Source organism: Hemibagrus wyckioides, linkage group LG10, assembly GCF_019097595.1.
Source record: "Hemibagrus wyckioides isolate EC202008001 linkage group LG10, SWU_Hwy_1.0, whole genome shotgun sequence".
NCBI classification, from domain to species: domain Eukaryota; kingdom Metazoa; phylum Chordata; class Actinopteri; order Siluriformes; family Bagridae; genus Hemibagrus; species Hemibagrus wyckioides.
In genome coordinates this window covers 20,771,510-20,789,660 of record NC_080719.1, presented here as the reverse complement: position 1 = coordinate 20,789,660, position 18,151 = coordinate 20,771,510, and the positions used below count along the sequence as shown (strand labels likewise).

General features: G+C 39.1%; 1 protein-coding gene across 1 annotated transcript; it reads left to right on the top strand.

Annotated features, from left to right (window-relative positions):
* The first annotated feature begins 5,505 nt into the window (after nt 1–5,505).
* zgc:162816 (uncharacterized protein LOC571260 homolog) lies at nt 5,506–15,100 on the top strand. The gene is made up of 8 exons (XM_058400259.1): nt 5,506–5,605; nt 5,740–5,901; nt 6,567–6,847; nt 8,286–8,466; nt 8,559–8,680; nt 8,777–8,966; nt 9,615–9,720; nt 14,799–15,100. The coding sequence occupies exons 2-8, from the start codon at nt 5,750–5,752 to the stop codon at nt 14,886–14,888; spliced, it is 1,122 nt and encodes a 373-aa protein (XP_058256242.1). The 5' UTR covers nt 5,506–5,605; nt 5,740–5,749; the 3' UTR covers nt 14,889–15,100.
* Nucleotides 15,101–18,151: the final 3,051 nt, after the last annotated feature.

Genomic DNA, 18,151 nt, shown 5'->3' with positions numbered 1-18,151 from the left:
TACTTTTCAATGACAATGCTTACTTCTTTTGCATAAAACCATGAAAGAAATCTTTCCATAAATGCATTATTACGGAAACATGAGCAATGACAATACCAGTGGTCATAGAAAAAATACACAGCATGGTATGGTAACAATGGTAAAATGTTATATGCTGATTGATTTCCACATGCAGAGGATGTGAGAGCTTAGCATGTGGTTTGCATGCTTGTCTTGCACATCTGGGTTTGGGGTTCAGTTCCTGCCTCCACTTTGTGTGTGCTAGTACCTCTGGTTAATGGCTGGTTCTCTCTAGGCCAAGAGACATAGACACATACAGCACATGAGTGACAGCTTCAGCCCACTTTGTTGACAAATCATTAACACCTCATCAAGCAGTGGTATAGCAGATAGAACAGAATACTGTTGTGGGTGTAATGAACATAAACGAGGTGGATTATTTAATCATCCTCTTTTTCTGCCTCGAAATTACAGACAAAATTAAGACTAAGCAACGTCCAGTAATAACACAAACGGCACAAAAACAGACAGACAATAAAAACAAATCTGTAAGTTTATTCACTCACTCAGTCTGAGCAACTCAGATAGTAATCACTGATCAGGGTAATCCTAGTCAGGGTCACGATCAGTAGCCTATTATTAGAATATAGGATGTGCATAGTAGTGCAACCTACACAAATATTCTCACAATCATTCACATCTATGATCACATACAATAATCAGGAATGCTAAGCTTTAGTGTTTGGTTGTTGGTAGTTTACTATTAACAAAGACAGAAATATTTTCTCCCAATATTCTTTTTGTCAACCCTAATAGCTTCATTGTTGTTAGGTTTTTGTCCTCTTATCTAATATCATGATCAGCCATAAACCAGATGTATTAGTCAGCTAAACAGTAGCCATGGGCAACTTAACAAACATCAGCCTAGGAAGTTTTATTTAAAGAGCAAAATAGCCCAAATCAAAGTAAAGCAACTAGTGTTGACATATGCATTTCCCAGAGGAAACGCACACAGCACAGGAAGACCATGCAAGTTCATCACACACAGTATGCAGGCAGGAATTGAACCTAACCCCATATACGCAAGGCAAGCATGTAATCACCTCCCCTGTGTGTGGAAACAATTTATATTTTACTTTTGCTCCATCATATCAGTACTTTAGGAGGCCCAACATTGGCAGCTCACCTGTAGGAGCAGGTAGGGCAGATCTCCACCACATACACTGTACACCTGCCCATTCATGCACTTATCAAATCAGCATCATCTGGCAGCAGTACAATGAAGAAAAAAATCATGCAGTTGAAGAGCGTCAGTAAATGTTCACCATCTGAAAGGGAAAAAGTGTGATCTCTTTGGCTTTGACCAGGGCATAGTTGTTGGTTTGAATACTATAAAATTGCTGATCTCTTGGAATTTTTTACACAGAATAGTGTGAAATACAAAAACAATACTCAGTGAAGAACAGTTCTGTTGGTAGAAATTCCTTGTTTAAGAGACTTCTGGCCAGACTGGTTTCAGCTGACAGGAACTCAAATAATCACTCTTTACGACTGTGGTGAACAGAAAAGCATCTCAGAATCCAAAACATACTGTATCAAACCTTGTGGCAAGCGGGCTACAACAGCAGAAAACATCATTTTCCACTCCTGTCAGCCAAGAACAAAGAATCTGAGGTTACAGTGGACACGGGGTCATCGGGACAGGACAGTTGAAAATCGGGGCAGTAAATGTCACTCATGTTTTTTAGATTGTAATGTCATAATAATAATAATAATAATAATAATAATAATAATAATAATAATAATAATAATAATAATAATAATAATCATCATCATCATCTTCTTCTTTCGGCTTTTCCCTTCAGGGGTGGCCACAGCGAATCATCTCTCTCCACCTATCCCGATCTTCTGCATCCTCAACACTTGCACCCACTAACTTTATATCCTCATTTATTATAGCCATATGCCTCCTCTTTGGTCTTCCTCTTTGCGTCCATGTCCAACATTCTCTTACCAATATACTCACTCTCCCTCCTCTGAACATGTCCAAACCATCTTAATCTGTTCTCCCTAAATTCGTCCCCCAAATGTCCAACATGAGCTATAACTCTGGCTGTGACTCCTGTCTCTTTCTAAATCATACAGCATGGCCGGCCTCACCACTGTCTTGAACAACTTCTCCTCGATTCTCGCTGATATTTTTCTATCACACAGAACTCCCGACACCTTTCTCCACCCATTCCAACCTGTCTGCACTCGCTTCTTTACCTCTTTCCCACACTCTCCATTATTCTGGACTGTTGACCCCAAGTACTTAAACTCCTGTACCTTCTTCACCTCTTCACCCTGTAATCTTACTGTTCCACTTCCCTCCCTTTCATTCACACACATGTACGCAGTCTTACTACGACTGACTTTCATTCCTCTTTTCTTCAGCGCAAACCTCCACCTCTCCAGGTTTTCCTCCACCTGCTCCCTGCTCTCACTACAGATCACAATGTCATCTGCAAACATCAATGTCCAAGGAGACTCCTGCCTGACCTCCTCTGACAGCTGGTCCATCACCAAAGCGAACAGGAAGGGGCTCAGAGCCGATCCCTGATGCAGTCCCACCTCCACTCTGAACTCCTTTGTCTTCCCTACAGCACACCTCACCACTGTCCTGCTCCTCTCATACATGTCCTGCACCACTCTGACATACTTCTCTGCTATTCCTGACTTCCTCATACAGTACCACAGCTCTTCTCTTGGTACCCTGTCATACGCTTTCTCCAAGTCTACAAACACACAGTGCAACTCTCTCTGACTATCCCTACACTTCTCCACCAAAATTCTCAGAGCAAAAATTGCATCTGTTGCACTCTTTCTGGGCATGAAGCCATACTGCTGCTCACAAATTTCCACTACCTTCCTTAACTTAGCTTCCACTACTCTTTCCCAGTGGCGGGCCGTGCCACCTCTATACCATCATTATGACGCTACGGCAATAGATACTAATCAACCGTTAAATAGCAATGTAATGCAGCAAACTGCAATCTCCAGAGGACGCAGCATCCGAAATGAGATGTGAATATAGAAACACTGTATAACAGTGCGTGTAGCGAACATGAATGAAATTACATTACATATAGCAAAAAAAACAAATTAACACAATTCAGTCTCACAAGTCTCCTTTCACTGCAGCAAAAAATAAGAAAAAAAAAAGAAAAACACAGTCCACCCCGGGGATCTGGAATGAAGGCAAACTGTTTGTTTTGTGCAAAAGAAAACCCAAAAGCATAAATGGTTCTTGAAGCTTACCAACTTTTTGAAGAATCAAAAGTATTTCCTTGAAAAGTCCGCCCTGAAAATGCATGTGTAAGGATGTCTGCGACCAAATCGATTTCTTCTCCTCTGTCAGCCATTGTGAGTTAAAATATATATATTTTATTTAGTTTGTGTGGTTCCCTGCCTCTGACTACTCCAATTATCCAATCAAAAGACGTGAAATTGCTGATGTAATCATATGCCTGCTAGAAGGCCCCAGTGACGCTAACTCCAAATCTGATTGGTTAAGGTAACAATTTCATTGCCACTTATTTTAAGCTCCGGGCGCCTGCACTATTAATTCTTAAGGCCTTAAAGCCAGGCAACACATAATGTCAGCCACTGACTGAAATATGATTGGATAAATACTCTTATCATAAATATACACTACTGGAATCAGCACAACTGAGAGAAAAGCTATGGAATGTAGAGAATAGACTATTGGGAATAATTTAATACACATTCATGAAAAAATATATTAAATATATTAAAATGCAAGTCAGTGATACAGATCACTGCTGTTTAGGCCAGGAGAGACGGCCTTGCTGGCCCTGACGGCCAGCCACTGCTCTTTCCCATAGCTTCATTGTATGGCTCATCAACTTTATCCCACTATAGTTGCTGCAACTCTGCACATCAACCTTATTCTTAAAGATCGGCACTAATACACTTGTTCTCCATTCCTCAGGCATCTTCTCACTCTCTAAAACTCTGTTAAATAAACTAGTTAAAAATTCCACTGCTGCCTCTCCTAGACACTTCCAGACCTCCACTGGGATGTTGTCAGGACCAACTACCTTTTCACTTTTCAAAGTCTTCCTGACTTCATCCTTTCTAATCTTATCTACTTTCTATTCCACAGAGTTCATGCCTTCTACTCTTTTTTCCCTCTCATTTTCCTCAATCATCAGCTCTTCAAAGTACTCCTTCCATCTCCTCTGTACACTTTCCTCACTTGTGAGCACCTTTCCATCTCTATCCTTAATAACTCTAACTTGCCGCACATCCTTCCCATCTCGATCCCTCTGCCTAGCTAACCTGTACAAGTCCTTCTCTCCGTCTCTAGTGTCTAACCTAGTGTACAACTCGTCATACGCCTTCTGCTTGGCCTTAGATACCTCCCTCTTCACTCTGCGCTGTACCACCTTGTATTCCTGTCTATTATCTTCAGTCCTGTCCATGTCCCACTTCTTCTTGGCTAACCTCTTCCTCTGAATACTATCCTGAACTTCCTCATTCCACCACCAAGTCTCCTTATGTTCTTTCCTCCTTCCAGATGACACACCCAGCACCTTTCTTCCTGTCTCCCTGATCACTTCTGCTGTAGATTCCCCAGTCATCTGGCAGCACTACCTGACCACCCAGAGCCTGCCTCAACTTCTGTCTAAATTCCTCACAACATTCCTCCTTTTTCAGCTTCCACCACTTGGTTTTCTTCTGTATCTCTATCTTTGACCTCTGCTTACAGACCATCAAAGTCATCCTACACACCACCATCCTATGCTGTCTGGCTACACTCTCTCCCACTACCACTTTACAGTCACTAATCTCTTTCAGATTTCCTCTTCTACATAGGATGTAGTCGACCTGTGTGCTCCTACCTCCACTCTTGTAAGTCACTCTATGCTCCTCCCTCTTCTGAAAATAAGTGTTAACCACAACCAAGTCCATCCTCCAAGTCCAACAACAACAACAACAACAACAACAATAATAATAATAATAATAATAATAATAATAATAATAATAATAATAATCCCCCAGCAATTAGGGCAGTAAATGTCACTCATGTTTTTGAGATTGTAATTTCAAAACAACAACAACAACAACAACAACAACAATAATAATAATAATAATAATAATAATAATAATAATAAATTGTTGTTTATTTGAAAAAAAATCAAAATATCTGTGACTATTTATGAGAAGCATAAAGCAAATTGAATCTTCTAGTACATGGATTTAGTCAGCACAGCTAATTAAACCCTTAGGAAATAAACAGTTGCCTATGTTACTGTTGCCTTGGTGTCAACACTCAACCCTGAAAAATCCAAAAAAAAAAAAAAAGAATAATTATTAAGTAATAAATAATAACTTACCACAGATAACAATTTAGTGTGTTTAGTAGAGACAGGCTCTAACGTTATTCATTTATTATTTCCAGCAGAAACCATTAAGGGTTACGCCCCCCCGCTCCCTCTTGCGCATGCGCTGTGGTTCTAGGCTATATCGGAGTAGTGTGTGTGTGTACTGTATAAGTTGTGTAAGAGGAGTTGTATAAACGCTATCCTGCAGGAAGAACGTGAGTCTTCGTACAGATTGCGCTTTGCTTTCCGCTGTTACGTGGAGAATTTTTTTGCAATGCTTATTATTTGTAATTATTCAGATGAAGCCTCCACGAAACAAAGCAATACTCGCTGTTTGTCATTTGTGCAGCTCTTTTAAGATGGCCAGCAGCACCGAGTTCACCAAGGACCTTTGCACTCCAGCTTTCATTGTGGATCTGGATATTGTGAGAAGAAACTCGGACGCAATGCTGGACCGCTTCCTGAGGCTCGGAGTGCAGCTCCGCCCGCACATGAAGACCCATAAGACGCTGTGAGGCTGACCAAGACACCAGTGATTTGTATTGCACAAACCAAAGCCAACAATTGCATGCAATTTATCCCTCATCAAGCAATTATGCTTTAAAATTGTCCACTGTAGAAAGTAGAAAGGTTTGGGTTCTTTACTTCCTTCGCTTCCAGCCAGTTAGTCACTTTTCTGCAAGGGGGTCTCAAACTTTTAACTCTAATATAAACTCCATGGACTACACAGCACACATTGCATACCAAATGCTTTTTATTCAAAGATTCATTTAAGTGCATCTAATTATTAGAGCCATAGAGTTTTTTATTCCTGGAAAGTTATTTCTGGACTTTCCAATGTCTAGTGTAAACCTTGTGTTTTCATTAGTGAGGTCTGGATTCAGCCAGTGCAGGTCAAGTGATAAGTCAAACAGGATCATTTGTATCTAAGAAATCGGTCATTAATAGAACAGATTTGAAGGTGGGTTGTATTTTCCACATTTGTTGACCACTTCATGGACCCTGCTTCATCGAGAACCACTTGCATGGTTCCCCCTCTAACACACCAATTCCTACTATGAACAGAGCAGGAAAAACACAAAAATGTGTGATTTATAATATTGCATTGTCCACGGCTTGAATAGTTTTGCTTGAATATAATGATGCATTTCTGTTTCCTCTCTCTGGGCCTCACAGTGAATGTGCAGACATCATGACCAGGGGCTCACGAAGGTGCATTGTGGTGTCCACCCTGGCCGAGGCTTCTTTCTATGCTGATGGTGGTTATGATGATATCCTCTACGCATATCCTGTAACCGCTGACAAAGTAAAGCGCTGTGCAGAGTTATCAGAGAGGCTTTCTCTGTTCCATGTACTGGTGGACAATAGCTTGGCCCTGCAAGAGCTGAAGGCATGGCCACTGAAGCAGGGCAAAGTCTGGCATGTATGGTTGAAATTGGACTGTGACAATGGAAGAGGTAAGACATACAGTGTGTAGGTTACTTTTGGCCATGTTCTGTGTAAGTATATGACATGTGACATTGATGCCATTTCCGGGTCCAAATTCTCCTTTGGATCCCATAAGATAGCCTCTATAGATGATGATCTGCAATGGAGATGGAGTGTATGAGACTGTATGTCATCATCAAAAACAAGGTTAATTATGAATTTGCAAATAATGTTGCATGTATATGTGGTTTAAAGCAGTCTGCTGCAAATTCTGCTGAAATGCACTCAGTGTGTTGTAAGTGCTACTGAAAATTCATGATACATGAGTGTAGTGTATACCGTGATTTTTTTTTTTCTTATCTTAAAGCTGTCTTGTAAATGAATAGTGGTAATAAAAGGCTGTTAAGTTGAGATAAAAAGGAACATGGTACTGTACAAATGTGTCAGCCAACTCTGTTCAGACCCAGGAACAGTATAATCGGAAGATCATTACGTCACGACTTAACAAGCAGATTGGGCCTTGTTTATTTATATTTTACTAAAGTTGTGTGAATGTTTGTAAGCCAAACAAAAATTAAATTTCACAGCTCATTTGCATTTACGCCTACAAATTCCATAAAAGGTCATGTGCAAAGGCAGCTGTGAGCACGAAATGAACAATTAAGGTAAAGTCTGAATGACTGTGGAAGCTATTTTTACTGGAAATGAATGATGAGAACAATTAAAATTTTGAATGTAGAAATGTCTGTAGTCTGAGGCATTTGTTTAACGGCTTACAGACCAGACTGGCGTAATTGAATGATTGTCTTAATTTATGGGTTTGTAATGGCTCACTTTTATTTTTCATATTCTTTAATCGATGCCTATAATATATGACTACTGGTTTTCATACAATGTTCTGGACGGTCTCTTAGTCTGGACTCTTAGTGCCTGACTTCATGAACTAGCATGAGGATGTGTTTTTGTTAGAGATTCCAGAGCTTTTCTGTAAATCGCTCTGGATAAGGGCATCTGATAAATGCTGCAAATGTAATAAAAAAAATAAGCGATTTAAACTCCACAGTATATTCCAGATATAAAAGTGCAGTAATCCATGCAAATTATGTGATTTGAATTAGTTCCAGTTGGAGCAGGAGTAGGATACAAAAGATTTCCCAGTGACTTTTATGTAATAATACATTTCTTGTGTAAGTAAATGTACAAATAGTTTCATATTCAGCTTGATAAATGAGGCCTGTTGTTTCCTGTATGAAAAATATATGCAGAGATTTATCGTAGTGATTACTGTAGCATGTAATTTATCAGCAGTATTACTAACTTTAAACTTAACCCACTGTTAGTTAATGTAAAGTGGATTGAATGGTAGTTATAATTGTATTATTACTGTATAGAATTATTATAATAATTGTTATTGGGGCTTTGCTGACAAGGTGCTTGTGCATTGCTATTTTATATTCTCTTATTTAGCGGGCATTCCTCACTGCAGTCCTGCTGCCCTGGAGTTAGCCAAGGAAATTTCAGAGACAGAAGGGATGGACCTTACAGGAATCTATGCCCACTGTGGAAACACCTATGGCTGTAAGGGGGAGGTGCAAATTAAGGCTGTCGCCCAAGAAACGACAACTCTCGTGTTGGAGTTTGTGGAGAAGTATGCCTACCATGTCATGCTTTTATTTGCTAGATGATAATAATGTCTTCCATGAAGTATAATGTTTTTTTTTCCCCTGTTGCATGTTACAGGCTAAAAGCCGCGGGAATCCAGGATGTGAAATCTAGCATTGGTTCCACCCCTTCATGTAGCCACCCAGTTTCGGACATGGCTATGTTAAATGAGGTTCATCCTGGAAATTATGTGTTTTATGGTCAGTAGTATGCAATGTAATTTCCTCTGTTGGACAGTTTAGATTTACAAGAGTAAATCTAGCGTATAAATCTTGTGTATATTTTGTACTGAATAGATGTGCAGCAGTCACTCATTGGCTCCTGTAGCCTTGAGGACATTGCAGTGCGGGTGCTGACGAGAGTCATAGGTCACTACCCGCATAGGAACCAGCTCCTGGTGGACTGCGGCTGGGCCGCCTTGAGTCAGGATGGTGGAGGACGTTTGCCAACAGGCTATGCAATCATTGAGAGCCATCCAGAACTAAAGTAAGAATGATGATCCTTAGGTCTTGTGCTAATAATTGCTGGATCAGGAACTTTGTTTAAAGAAAACAAAAACTACAAGGAACAGTCACAGGGTGCAATGCATTTCTTGTATGGTTATAAAATGGTTAGTGTTTCCAAGTTTGTTAAAAACAGTTGTTGCATACTTAAGTAAATGGTTTCAGGTTTTGGTTCAGACTAGGAAAGCAAGAGAAAACACAAAACAGTGTTTAAATGATTTTATTAATTGAAGGAAGAAAGGTAATGCAACACTGTACACAAAGGATATGCAGTATTGCTCATCTGAAAAACAAATTTCTAAACTTAATTAGTGACACTTTCGAAAACTGGAGGTCAGTTTTTCACAATACTCTGCAGAATTGCTGTAATCAGGCTGGAATTTGCTTTTGAGCATTTCGACATTTAGTATCAGAACCTGCCACAGCATCTCGATGGAGTTTAAGTCAATAGAATAAGGCAGAAAGCACTATTCTGCATACACGAGTTCACAGATGCCCTTGATTGGCTAGCGCTGCTCTGATGCCATCCTTCTGATGCATTAAAACTTCAGCTTGCCATGGATTTATACAGTTTCAGTGTATCTGTATGCACCGATGATCTCAGTTTTTTATGACTTAATTTGCTTGGCAGATTGGTGTCAATGACTCAGGAACATGGCAGAGTGGAGCCTGTTTCTGGAAAACTGGACTTCAGTCAGTTCCCTCTGGGCTCCATGCTGTCCCTCATGCCTTACCATGTGAGTTGCTACTGCTTTATATTCACATATTCAGCAATGCTTTTTACCTCATCACCAACATTTAATCAGTACAGCTTTAGTACATGAGCCCTGTTCAGTAAAGTCAAATAAAATGCCTGGCAGTGCACTCCATATAATCTGGCTAGTAAATAGTTCATTCAGTTCACAAAATGACCAGTTATACTGGGGCTGAAATAATTGTGTCAGTAATGTGTGGTGAGGGTTTTTAATTTAAATGTCTAACAAAATGTTTTATTGTGTTTTTGCATTACATCTCATTTTAATTATTTCTACCAAAGGACTATTCTGTCATAACTGTGGGTGCATCATATCTTTTTCAGAGAGCAAAAGCTTAATTTGCACACTGACAAGACAATGCTTGTCTGTCTGGGTCGAACTGTGTTGTTGAGAAGCCGGGTATTGTTTGGCATGGACTGAATTTGGAGAAAACCGGGGATTTTAAAACTTTTTAGTATAACTTATCTGTTTTGTCTTAACATGCAGTCCCTTCAAAAGTATTGGACCAGTAAAGCCAATTCTTTTGGTTTTGGGATTGAGATCAGAAGATGGAATATGAGCTGAGTGCGCAGATGTTACAGTATTTACATCTAGATGTGGCAGACCAGCATAGAATAGAAGTAAATATCACTTAATATTTGGTGGCATATCCCTCACATCCAATTACTACATCAATCTGTTGACCCAATGACATCACCAAACTGTTGCATTCTCCTTTTGTGATGCTTTTGAACTGCAGCTTGTTACAGTTGCTATATGTTTTGTGGGGGATTTCTCCCTTGAGTCTTCTCTGCAGGAGATGAAGTGCTGCTCAGTTGGGTTAAGGTCTTGTGATTGACTTGGCCAGTTTTGTTTCTGATGAAGTATGTTGTTGTGTTGGCAACAGTGTGTTTTGGGTTATTGTTTAACAGCATGATGAAGTTCCACCCAATTAGACTGGATGAATTTCTCTGTAAATTGGCAGACAGAATGTTTCAGTAGACTTCTGAACTCATTCTGCTGTAACCATCATGAGTTCCATCATCACTAATCGTTTAGTTTTGGCCTTTCCATCACTAATCTTGGTTCCAAAACGTTTGCAGCTTTTATGAGTATTTCAGTATTGTCTCCTGAGTGGTCTGCACCTTGTGCTAAAGACCTCTATATTTCTGTTCTCCATATGTTCTTCAGACAGTGGATTGTGATACTTTTACCCTTCCCCTGTTGAGATTGTTGCTGATTTCACTGACTGTTATTTTTTAATGTCTTCACAGCTATCACAATGTTTCTCTCAGCCTCTGCTGTTGTTTTTCTTGGCCGACCTTTTAGATGTCTGGATTTTCCCCTTTTTAATCAGCTTTAGAAGGACTTGCTTTCCATCTATAGCCAGCTCTTATGATTTGACGTTGATTTTATCCATTTTAACAACTAATGCAGTCTTTTCATTCTGAGATCTTGATTATTTAAATAATCAATCAGGGTAGATCTGGTTAACAAGAAATCCCTGGAAGTTGTATGTTCTAATATTTTTGAAAATGGGGTGTGTTCCAACAAAAGTTGCCATGTTCTAAGTTGTATAACACCTGTAGATGTAAATTTCCTGAAAGGAAAAATTAGAAATTCTGATCTGTCATCTCGGTCATCTTTTGTTCTAAAACACAAATGTTGTGCATAAGAAAATCCAAAGAATTGGCCTTGCTGTTCCAATACTTTTGGACGTGGCTGTAGTACTTGCAAACCCACCATATGTAGCTGACATTTACGGCTACTTAAGGACAGTTTTTTTTTGGGCCAGTCTAGAGATCTTCGTTCTCTGACTGAATGACTTACTGGCTGAGTCACTGACTCTCGCCACCGAGTCTCACCACACTGAAAAAAGGGAATTTGTGGTCAGTCAAATTTAAGAGAATATTTGAAATATAATTTACATAAAAATAATACGTGTCTTATCGAAATGTGATTTTCATTGTTTTTAATAAATTTAAGCAGAACAAGTAGTGTTGTGCTCTTTTATTCAGGGCTTTAAAAATAAATCAAATCATGTTGGATGTACGAAAACAGACGCATTTCTTTCACATGGAACTGATGTACGCACTTGAATTAAATTAAATTGAGTCTACATAGACAAATTTCAATCTTGATAACCTTGGAAACAACTCGCAGGAATGGAGAATGGACATGCTCAGAAAAATGGCACCAGATATAATTCAGTTATGGTAAGCTTGAATGCAGCATGCGTTAAAAAACATGTACAGATCAGCCACTGACATTCCTGCTTTTAGGTTTTTTCAAGGATGCTGCAGCAAAGGGCTTTTCAAAGTCATAATCAGTACTCTGGAATTAAGGAATTTAAATAATGGAAGTTTTCTCCATCCAGATTTTAATTTGATCCAAAGTAGAAAAATGTTAAAGATTAGCTTAGTGGTATTGGACTACTGATCAGAAGGTTGAGTTCAAATCCTAGTTCTGCCAAGCCGCCACTGCTGGGCCTTTGAGCAAGTCAAATGCTATAAATGTAAAGGCTACATTTTACAAATATATACCCACTTACCACTCCTTAGTGAGCACAGGGATGTTAAGAACAAAAAACAGGCCGTTGCAGGTTTTTTTTTTCCTCCCCAGTTGCTAAAAAGCATCAGTCAATACTGAAGCCACTTTTTCAAAACTCAGTTGAATCAAAAAGTTCTGGTTTTCTATATACATTATATTACCAAATGTTTTTGGATGTCTGCCTTTACATGTACATGAGTGTAAAATGGAGTTACATCTATAACAGCTGCAACTCTTCTGGTAAGGCTTTCCACAAGGTTTATGAGTGTGTTTATGGGAATTTTTGACCATTCCTCTCTAGAAGAGTAATTTTGGTCCGGCACTATTATTGGACGAGAAGGGCTGGCTCACAGTCTCTGCTCTAATTCATCCCAAAGGTGTTCTATCAGGGCGAGGTCAGGCCAGTCAAGTTCCTCCACATCAAACTCACTCATCCATATCCCTATGGACCTTGCATTGTCTCCTGGTGTGCAGTCATGTTGGAACAGGAAGGGGTCATCCCCAAACTGTTCCCACAAAGTTGGGAGCATGAAATTGTCCAGGATGTCTTGGTATGCTGGAACATTAAGTGTTCCTTTCGCTGGAACTAAGGAGTCAAGCTCAACCCCTGAAAAACAACACCTGAATTCAATAATTTAGTGATTTAGGCAATATAGTGTATTTCAGTGTGGTTAATGCAGAACTGCATGAAATTGGTCATCATTCTGTGTGAAATGAAAAGCAGCTTATTGTCATTTGAAAAATGTGCTGTAAAAATACATTGTCATGGATTTTGGAAGATTTGAAAGCAAAGAAAAATGATGGACAAATTGGTCTGCATAGACTTCTGTTTCGCTGACTGTGTGAAAGGTTCTGCCAGCGTGACTCAGTTTTCAACAATGCATGTTAGCAATCAAGGGAACTGCAAATAAAGCCAGACATTTTATTTATAAATAACCCATTTTTAGTGAAATACTGCCCTCTGCTGAAGGTTGATGCTATAGCTTTAGTGTAAAAATGCCTTCTGTCTGGGGAAACCTTGCAATCTAACTACTAATGCTAGGCTAAGAAATTATCATAAGTGTGTGAATACGTTTGCCAGTTAAGTGTTTTAAGTACATGGTATTGACATGGAGACTTGTATGATATCCAAGATGGTTACAAATCTGTTGAAAATGTGTTCTTAAGAATCTGGAGGTTACATATGCAACCACAACCAAGATTCTAGGACTGAGTGGTGGACCACCCGGGTGTTTTTCTTCAGACCTTGTAGTTTTCCTGTTTGCTTGTTTCTGAGCCAGTAGTAAAGTCGTCACCTCATTGCTGTGACCTTGAACATTATTGAAGGTCCCTGCTATGTCATGTTGCTCCTGTGGTCTTTCTCATTAATTAAAAAGACCAGGTGTCCTGGCTGTTCTCCAATCTGTCACAGAACCTCAGACACATTTGTAACCTAGTGGTCTACTTCTCTTCTCCCTGGACTGCCTGGTTGATATCCTTTGGAAACCTCCCTTAATAAAAATTAAGGCTTCCAACAATGGCATTTGATACAACTCCATTATCCTCATCTGTGTTAACAATTTCTGTGACCTGTACTATATCTCACACTGCTTCATTGTACTGGTAGTATTTCTGTATCCCTCTGTGTCTGCAGTGCTGATCATTATTAATTTAAAGTAAATTTAGGTACAATTTTATGTACGAGGCTTCATCGGCCTGAGACACCAATGAGATCACTGAGGAATTAATTACATTCTTAGCACTTCTGGATCTTCAGGTCACAGACTCAGCATAGTTTTAAGTACACATAAGAGGCTGATGTACTGTGGGATAGCTCAGTCCAGTCCAGTCCAGTGCTTGTTCTTCCTCCTCTATGAACCTACTACCTGAGTCTTCTGTCCTTTCTTGTTCATGCTACTGCAGCATGGTGAAGGAACTTACCTTTTTCTTTCTATCAGGCTTTACATCCATATCCTTTATTCCCATATAATGTGCTTAAATTGCTTCTATCTCCTTTAGGCTGCAGTTAGGACAAGAGTCTCAGTATGTGCTCAGGTTCAAAACCATCATCATGTATCTCATTCTTGTTTGGCTGAAGCATTTGTTTTGGCTTTTTCTGTTTAGATTTCAGTGTTTAGATCAAATAATTCAGGATCTTCACTCCCTGTGGTAATGTCTGGTGATGTTTACAAACCGATCATTCTTTTTGCTTTATCTGAGGTTTGCCTTTATTGCTTAATAATGTTTTAATATAGACATCCCTGAAGTGCTCTTGGATCGATTCCCACACTTCAGCCTGATCAGCAGCTTTACGTTGTGCTCAGCAGTCTTTTGATGTTGTTAGACATGCCCTTGTCTTTTATATCATATGGTATTCATATGAGGAAAATTATGAAAGGGAGGTGGTATAGCTGATATATATAGAGCTGGTATATATGTGACACTTATTGTAAAATGTTGTACAATAACTATTAGAAATTGTGTGTTATTTTAGATGTTGACTAAGCAGGAGTATAATGCTAAAAACGCTAATACATTACTGTGATTTACAGGCTTGTGCTACAGCTATGATGCATCCAGTCTACATTATCCATTCTAAAGGAAAGGTTGTAGGCACTTGGACACCCACGCGTGGATGGTAACCTCGAGAAGAGCAAGATCAGGAGAACTTATGAGTCATTCAGCTGTTAACATGGGGAGAAATTGTTTAATAAATAACAAAAGTTATTGAAGAATGTGTTCTGATCTTGACTGATATTTGGGGTATAACAGTGAAAGTAATTAAATTCATTAATAAAATCCACTTCCAATAGATGATTTTCTTTGCATTTTAAATAAAAGAATTGTGAAAGAATTCTGGTGTTTTGCCATTTTTGCACCCCCCCCCAGTAGTTATAAAAGAAATCAGTGGAGAAAGTAGACTCAAGTCACCTTACTCTCAGCTAGATTTACAGTACCCATTTACCTCCAGACATAAATATAGTTGGTCACTGTTTGACTTTAACTGTGAGTTTATCATGTTGCATTTTACTAGCAGTGTCCATCCCTCTGGTTGTTGGTTTTGAGGTCATTCTGCTTTATTTACTATTTACTTTGCTCAAAATCAGTGATTTATCTGGAAAGGTTTACTGAGGCAAAATTTTACTGCTGCTCATGCCGAATAAAAAGGATAGAGTGCCCTGAACACTTATTGACAGAAATGTTTAGCTATTCATCTTTGCCCTATTTCCACTTTTTTTTTTTTATTGACATAAATTAAAAAAGGGCATGAAAAATGGTCTGTAGTACCTTTACAGTATTTATTCTAAAACGTTAAAATCACTTTCCAGTATTTTTTTTAATTGGAAGATCTAAATGGTTCTGAAGGAAAGAAACTTCAGCTACATTTTGAAGCAACACCAGACACATAGTAGAACACCACAGACTTCATACTGCGTTACACAAAATAAGGAAATTCATCTTAAGTGAGATTACCAGAAGAATCTACTCTGATTAAGAGGAAAAACAGTATGGAAATTACATTGCAATAAAAACATTTTTGAATAATCATGACATTTATCTGGAGTAAAATTACAAGAAGAATCTGCTTGATGAAACATTTAGAAGCCACAGTAAGAAAAGGAAATGAAATATTTGAGAGGGAAAATGTGCAGATCTAATCACTTGTGTAATGTTTGTTTACTGCCAATGACCTCTAGATGAAGTGAACAAAGTGATGATGATTGCTCAGTTGTTGTGAGATTTGCCATTTTCTCACGCTAAGGGCTGTTTCTGACCTGGATGTGCTGCATATCCTCCCTGGATCTTAACTTGACGGTGATGTAAGCTTTCTGTTGCGCCTCTCTGCTCTTTCTTGCCCTGTATTTCACCTTATATGCTCACCATTGTTCCTTGCTGGTCTTTTTCCTCTCTCTGAGAGATCTCCTATTCTCAGTCTTTTAAACCCCCTTAATGCTTTCTGAATAGATCTGCTTGTTCCTTTGCAGATGCTCTTCAAACTGACATCAACATCAATCTGACCAGCGGCATGATGAGAAGAGAAACCCACTTAACTTCACTTAACGAGTTCTTTATCACAGATTTTTATTCCAGTCAAGAAGCTATTCTATTTCTAACATTTGCTTATGTTAGATGAACAAATCTTTATTTATTCAGTGATTAAGCCTGGAGACTAGAATGTAAATTGTCTTTTGCACCATGTTTATTCCTGGTGATGAACGGTACTTCTGATTCTTTCTTTTGATTTCTATCCTATCACATCATACCATAACTCTCTGTCTGGCCACACCTGCTGGATTGGCCACATGTGAGGTAATGAGCATTGAAACTATTTCTTTGTCTCTGTAGTATTTCGATTGGCACAGTTGGCACAGCAGTGCTCCCAGTGTCCTTGGGCCACATCTGGGTTCTCAGAAACATGACTGGCAAATTGCCCAAATGGTGAACATTTTGATGTCATACATTGGAGTTGTGATTAGTCCTTGTTCTAAGTTTTCATGTTCATGAAAAATAAAGTCTAGTAAACTTTTACTTTGGATTGCAATATTTCTGAATTGATAGTTGCTTGTTTTTCTTATTTCAGCTGGAGTGTATTATCCCACTCTCCAGCCAACAGTAAAAATGTTTAACGTTCTCATAATGGTGTCTTCATATATTAACTCCAGATGTTTCACACCTAGACTTTCACAGATTGTCATTGTTCATTTAATGGCCCTTCTAAACAGCCTCTTTATCTCTCGAAGCATCTCAATTTTAAATCCAGTGTTTTATTTTCTACAGAGTAGAATTCAAGAGTGAAGGTGGCCAAAATTCACCATGGATGAGCTTCTATGTAACACTTCCTGTAAGATCAGTGCTAATGCGTTTATATACACGTTTTAAAACATAACTCCATAGATCAAAATCATTAAACAAAGCAGAGAATTATTTCACAAAGCAGGTAATTTACTTAGTTCTCCTTTGCTGTCTCAGAGTGAAGGTGAAGGTGTTCAGGATTGCAGCACTGATGATCCTCAGGCACCGCACACCAGTGACGCACACACACTCGATAAACAAGATTAAAATATCACTCAGTTTTCTGCTGTTGATTCTTTTACACATTTAAAATTCCATTGGACATCTGACACCAGTATTGACATCATTGCTTTAGTCTGTGTCAGAGTCTGAGCCTCAACCCGCCTCTGCTCTGCCTGCTGTTCAAATGGACACTGCTGTGTCTGGTTAGTCTCCATCCACACCCCCAGTAGATGCTGACGAGGTGGAGTCATCCACATTCACAACTCCTGCAGCACTCATGTGGGTGGAAATTTTGGAGTTGGAGGAGAAAGAAAAGCAGAAGGAACAGACTGAGGTCATGGAACAAAACAGGGAGCAGGCTCGTGTCAAACAGCAGCTGTCTGCTTAGACCAAGAAGCTCCCAATGAACAAGTCTGGTCACAGCAAGAACAGCAAGATACAGCTGTGAAGCTACAGCAGATCACAGGCCTGAGAGATCCAATATTATTATAAAGCCAAAGGCACAGTTTTATACAAAGACTTTTACGTTCATGCTTTTGGACATTCAGGTCTTGCACAGCTGTGTTATGCTGTCTCACATGTTTAACTTTGGCTGAGAGTGACCGGCCACACCTATGCCTCCCAGAGTCATCACAAGGACACACAGAGTCTCCAGCCACAGCCATCCTTATACTTATAATGTCTTACAGAATGTGGATCATTGCCCACTACCTAGAGACCTTCATACAAAACACAGCATTTGTGGAGTTATTTAATACTATTGAATACAGTAATATAATCTAGAGCAGTGAAATAGTAATACACTTTTAAAACAATATTATATACCATGCTGAGTTTGATTCTTGTTGATTATTGTTATATAAAAATACATGTAGAGTAACATGACTCT

Coding starts and splice junctions, on each gene's coding strand:
- zgc:162816 (XM_058400259.1), top strand. CDS start 5,750: ATGGCCAGCAGCACCGAGTTCACCAAGGACCTTTGCACTCCAGCTTTC. Junction 6,848..8,285: donor GGACTGTGACAATGGAAGAG/GTAAGACATACA, acceptor TCTCTTATTTAG/CGGGCATTCCTCACTGCAGT. Junction 9,721..14,798: donor TGTCCCTCATGCCTTACCAT/GTGAGTTGCTAC, acceptor TGTGATTTACAG/GCTTGTGCTACAGCTATGAT.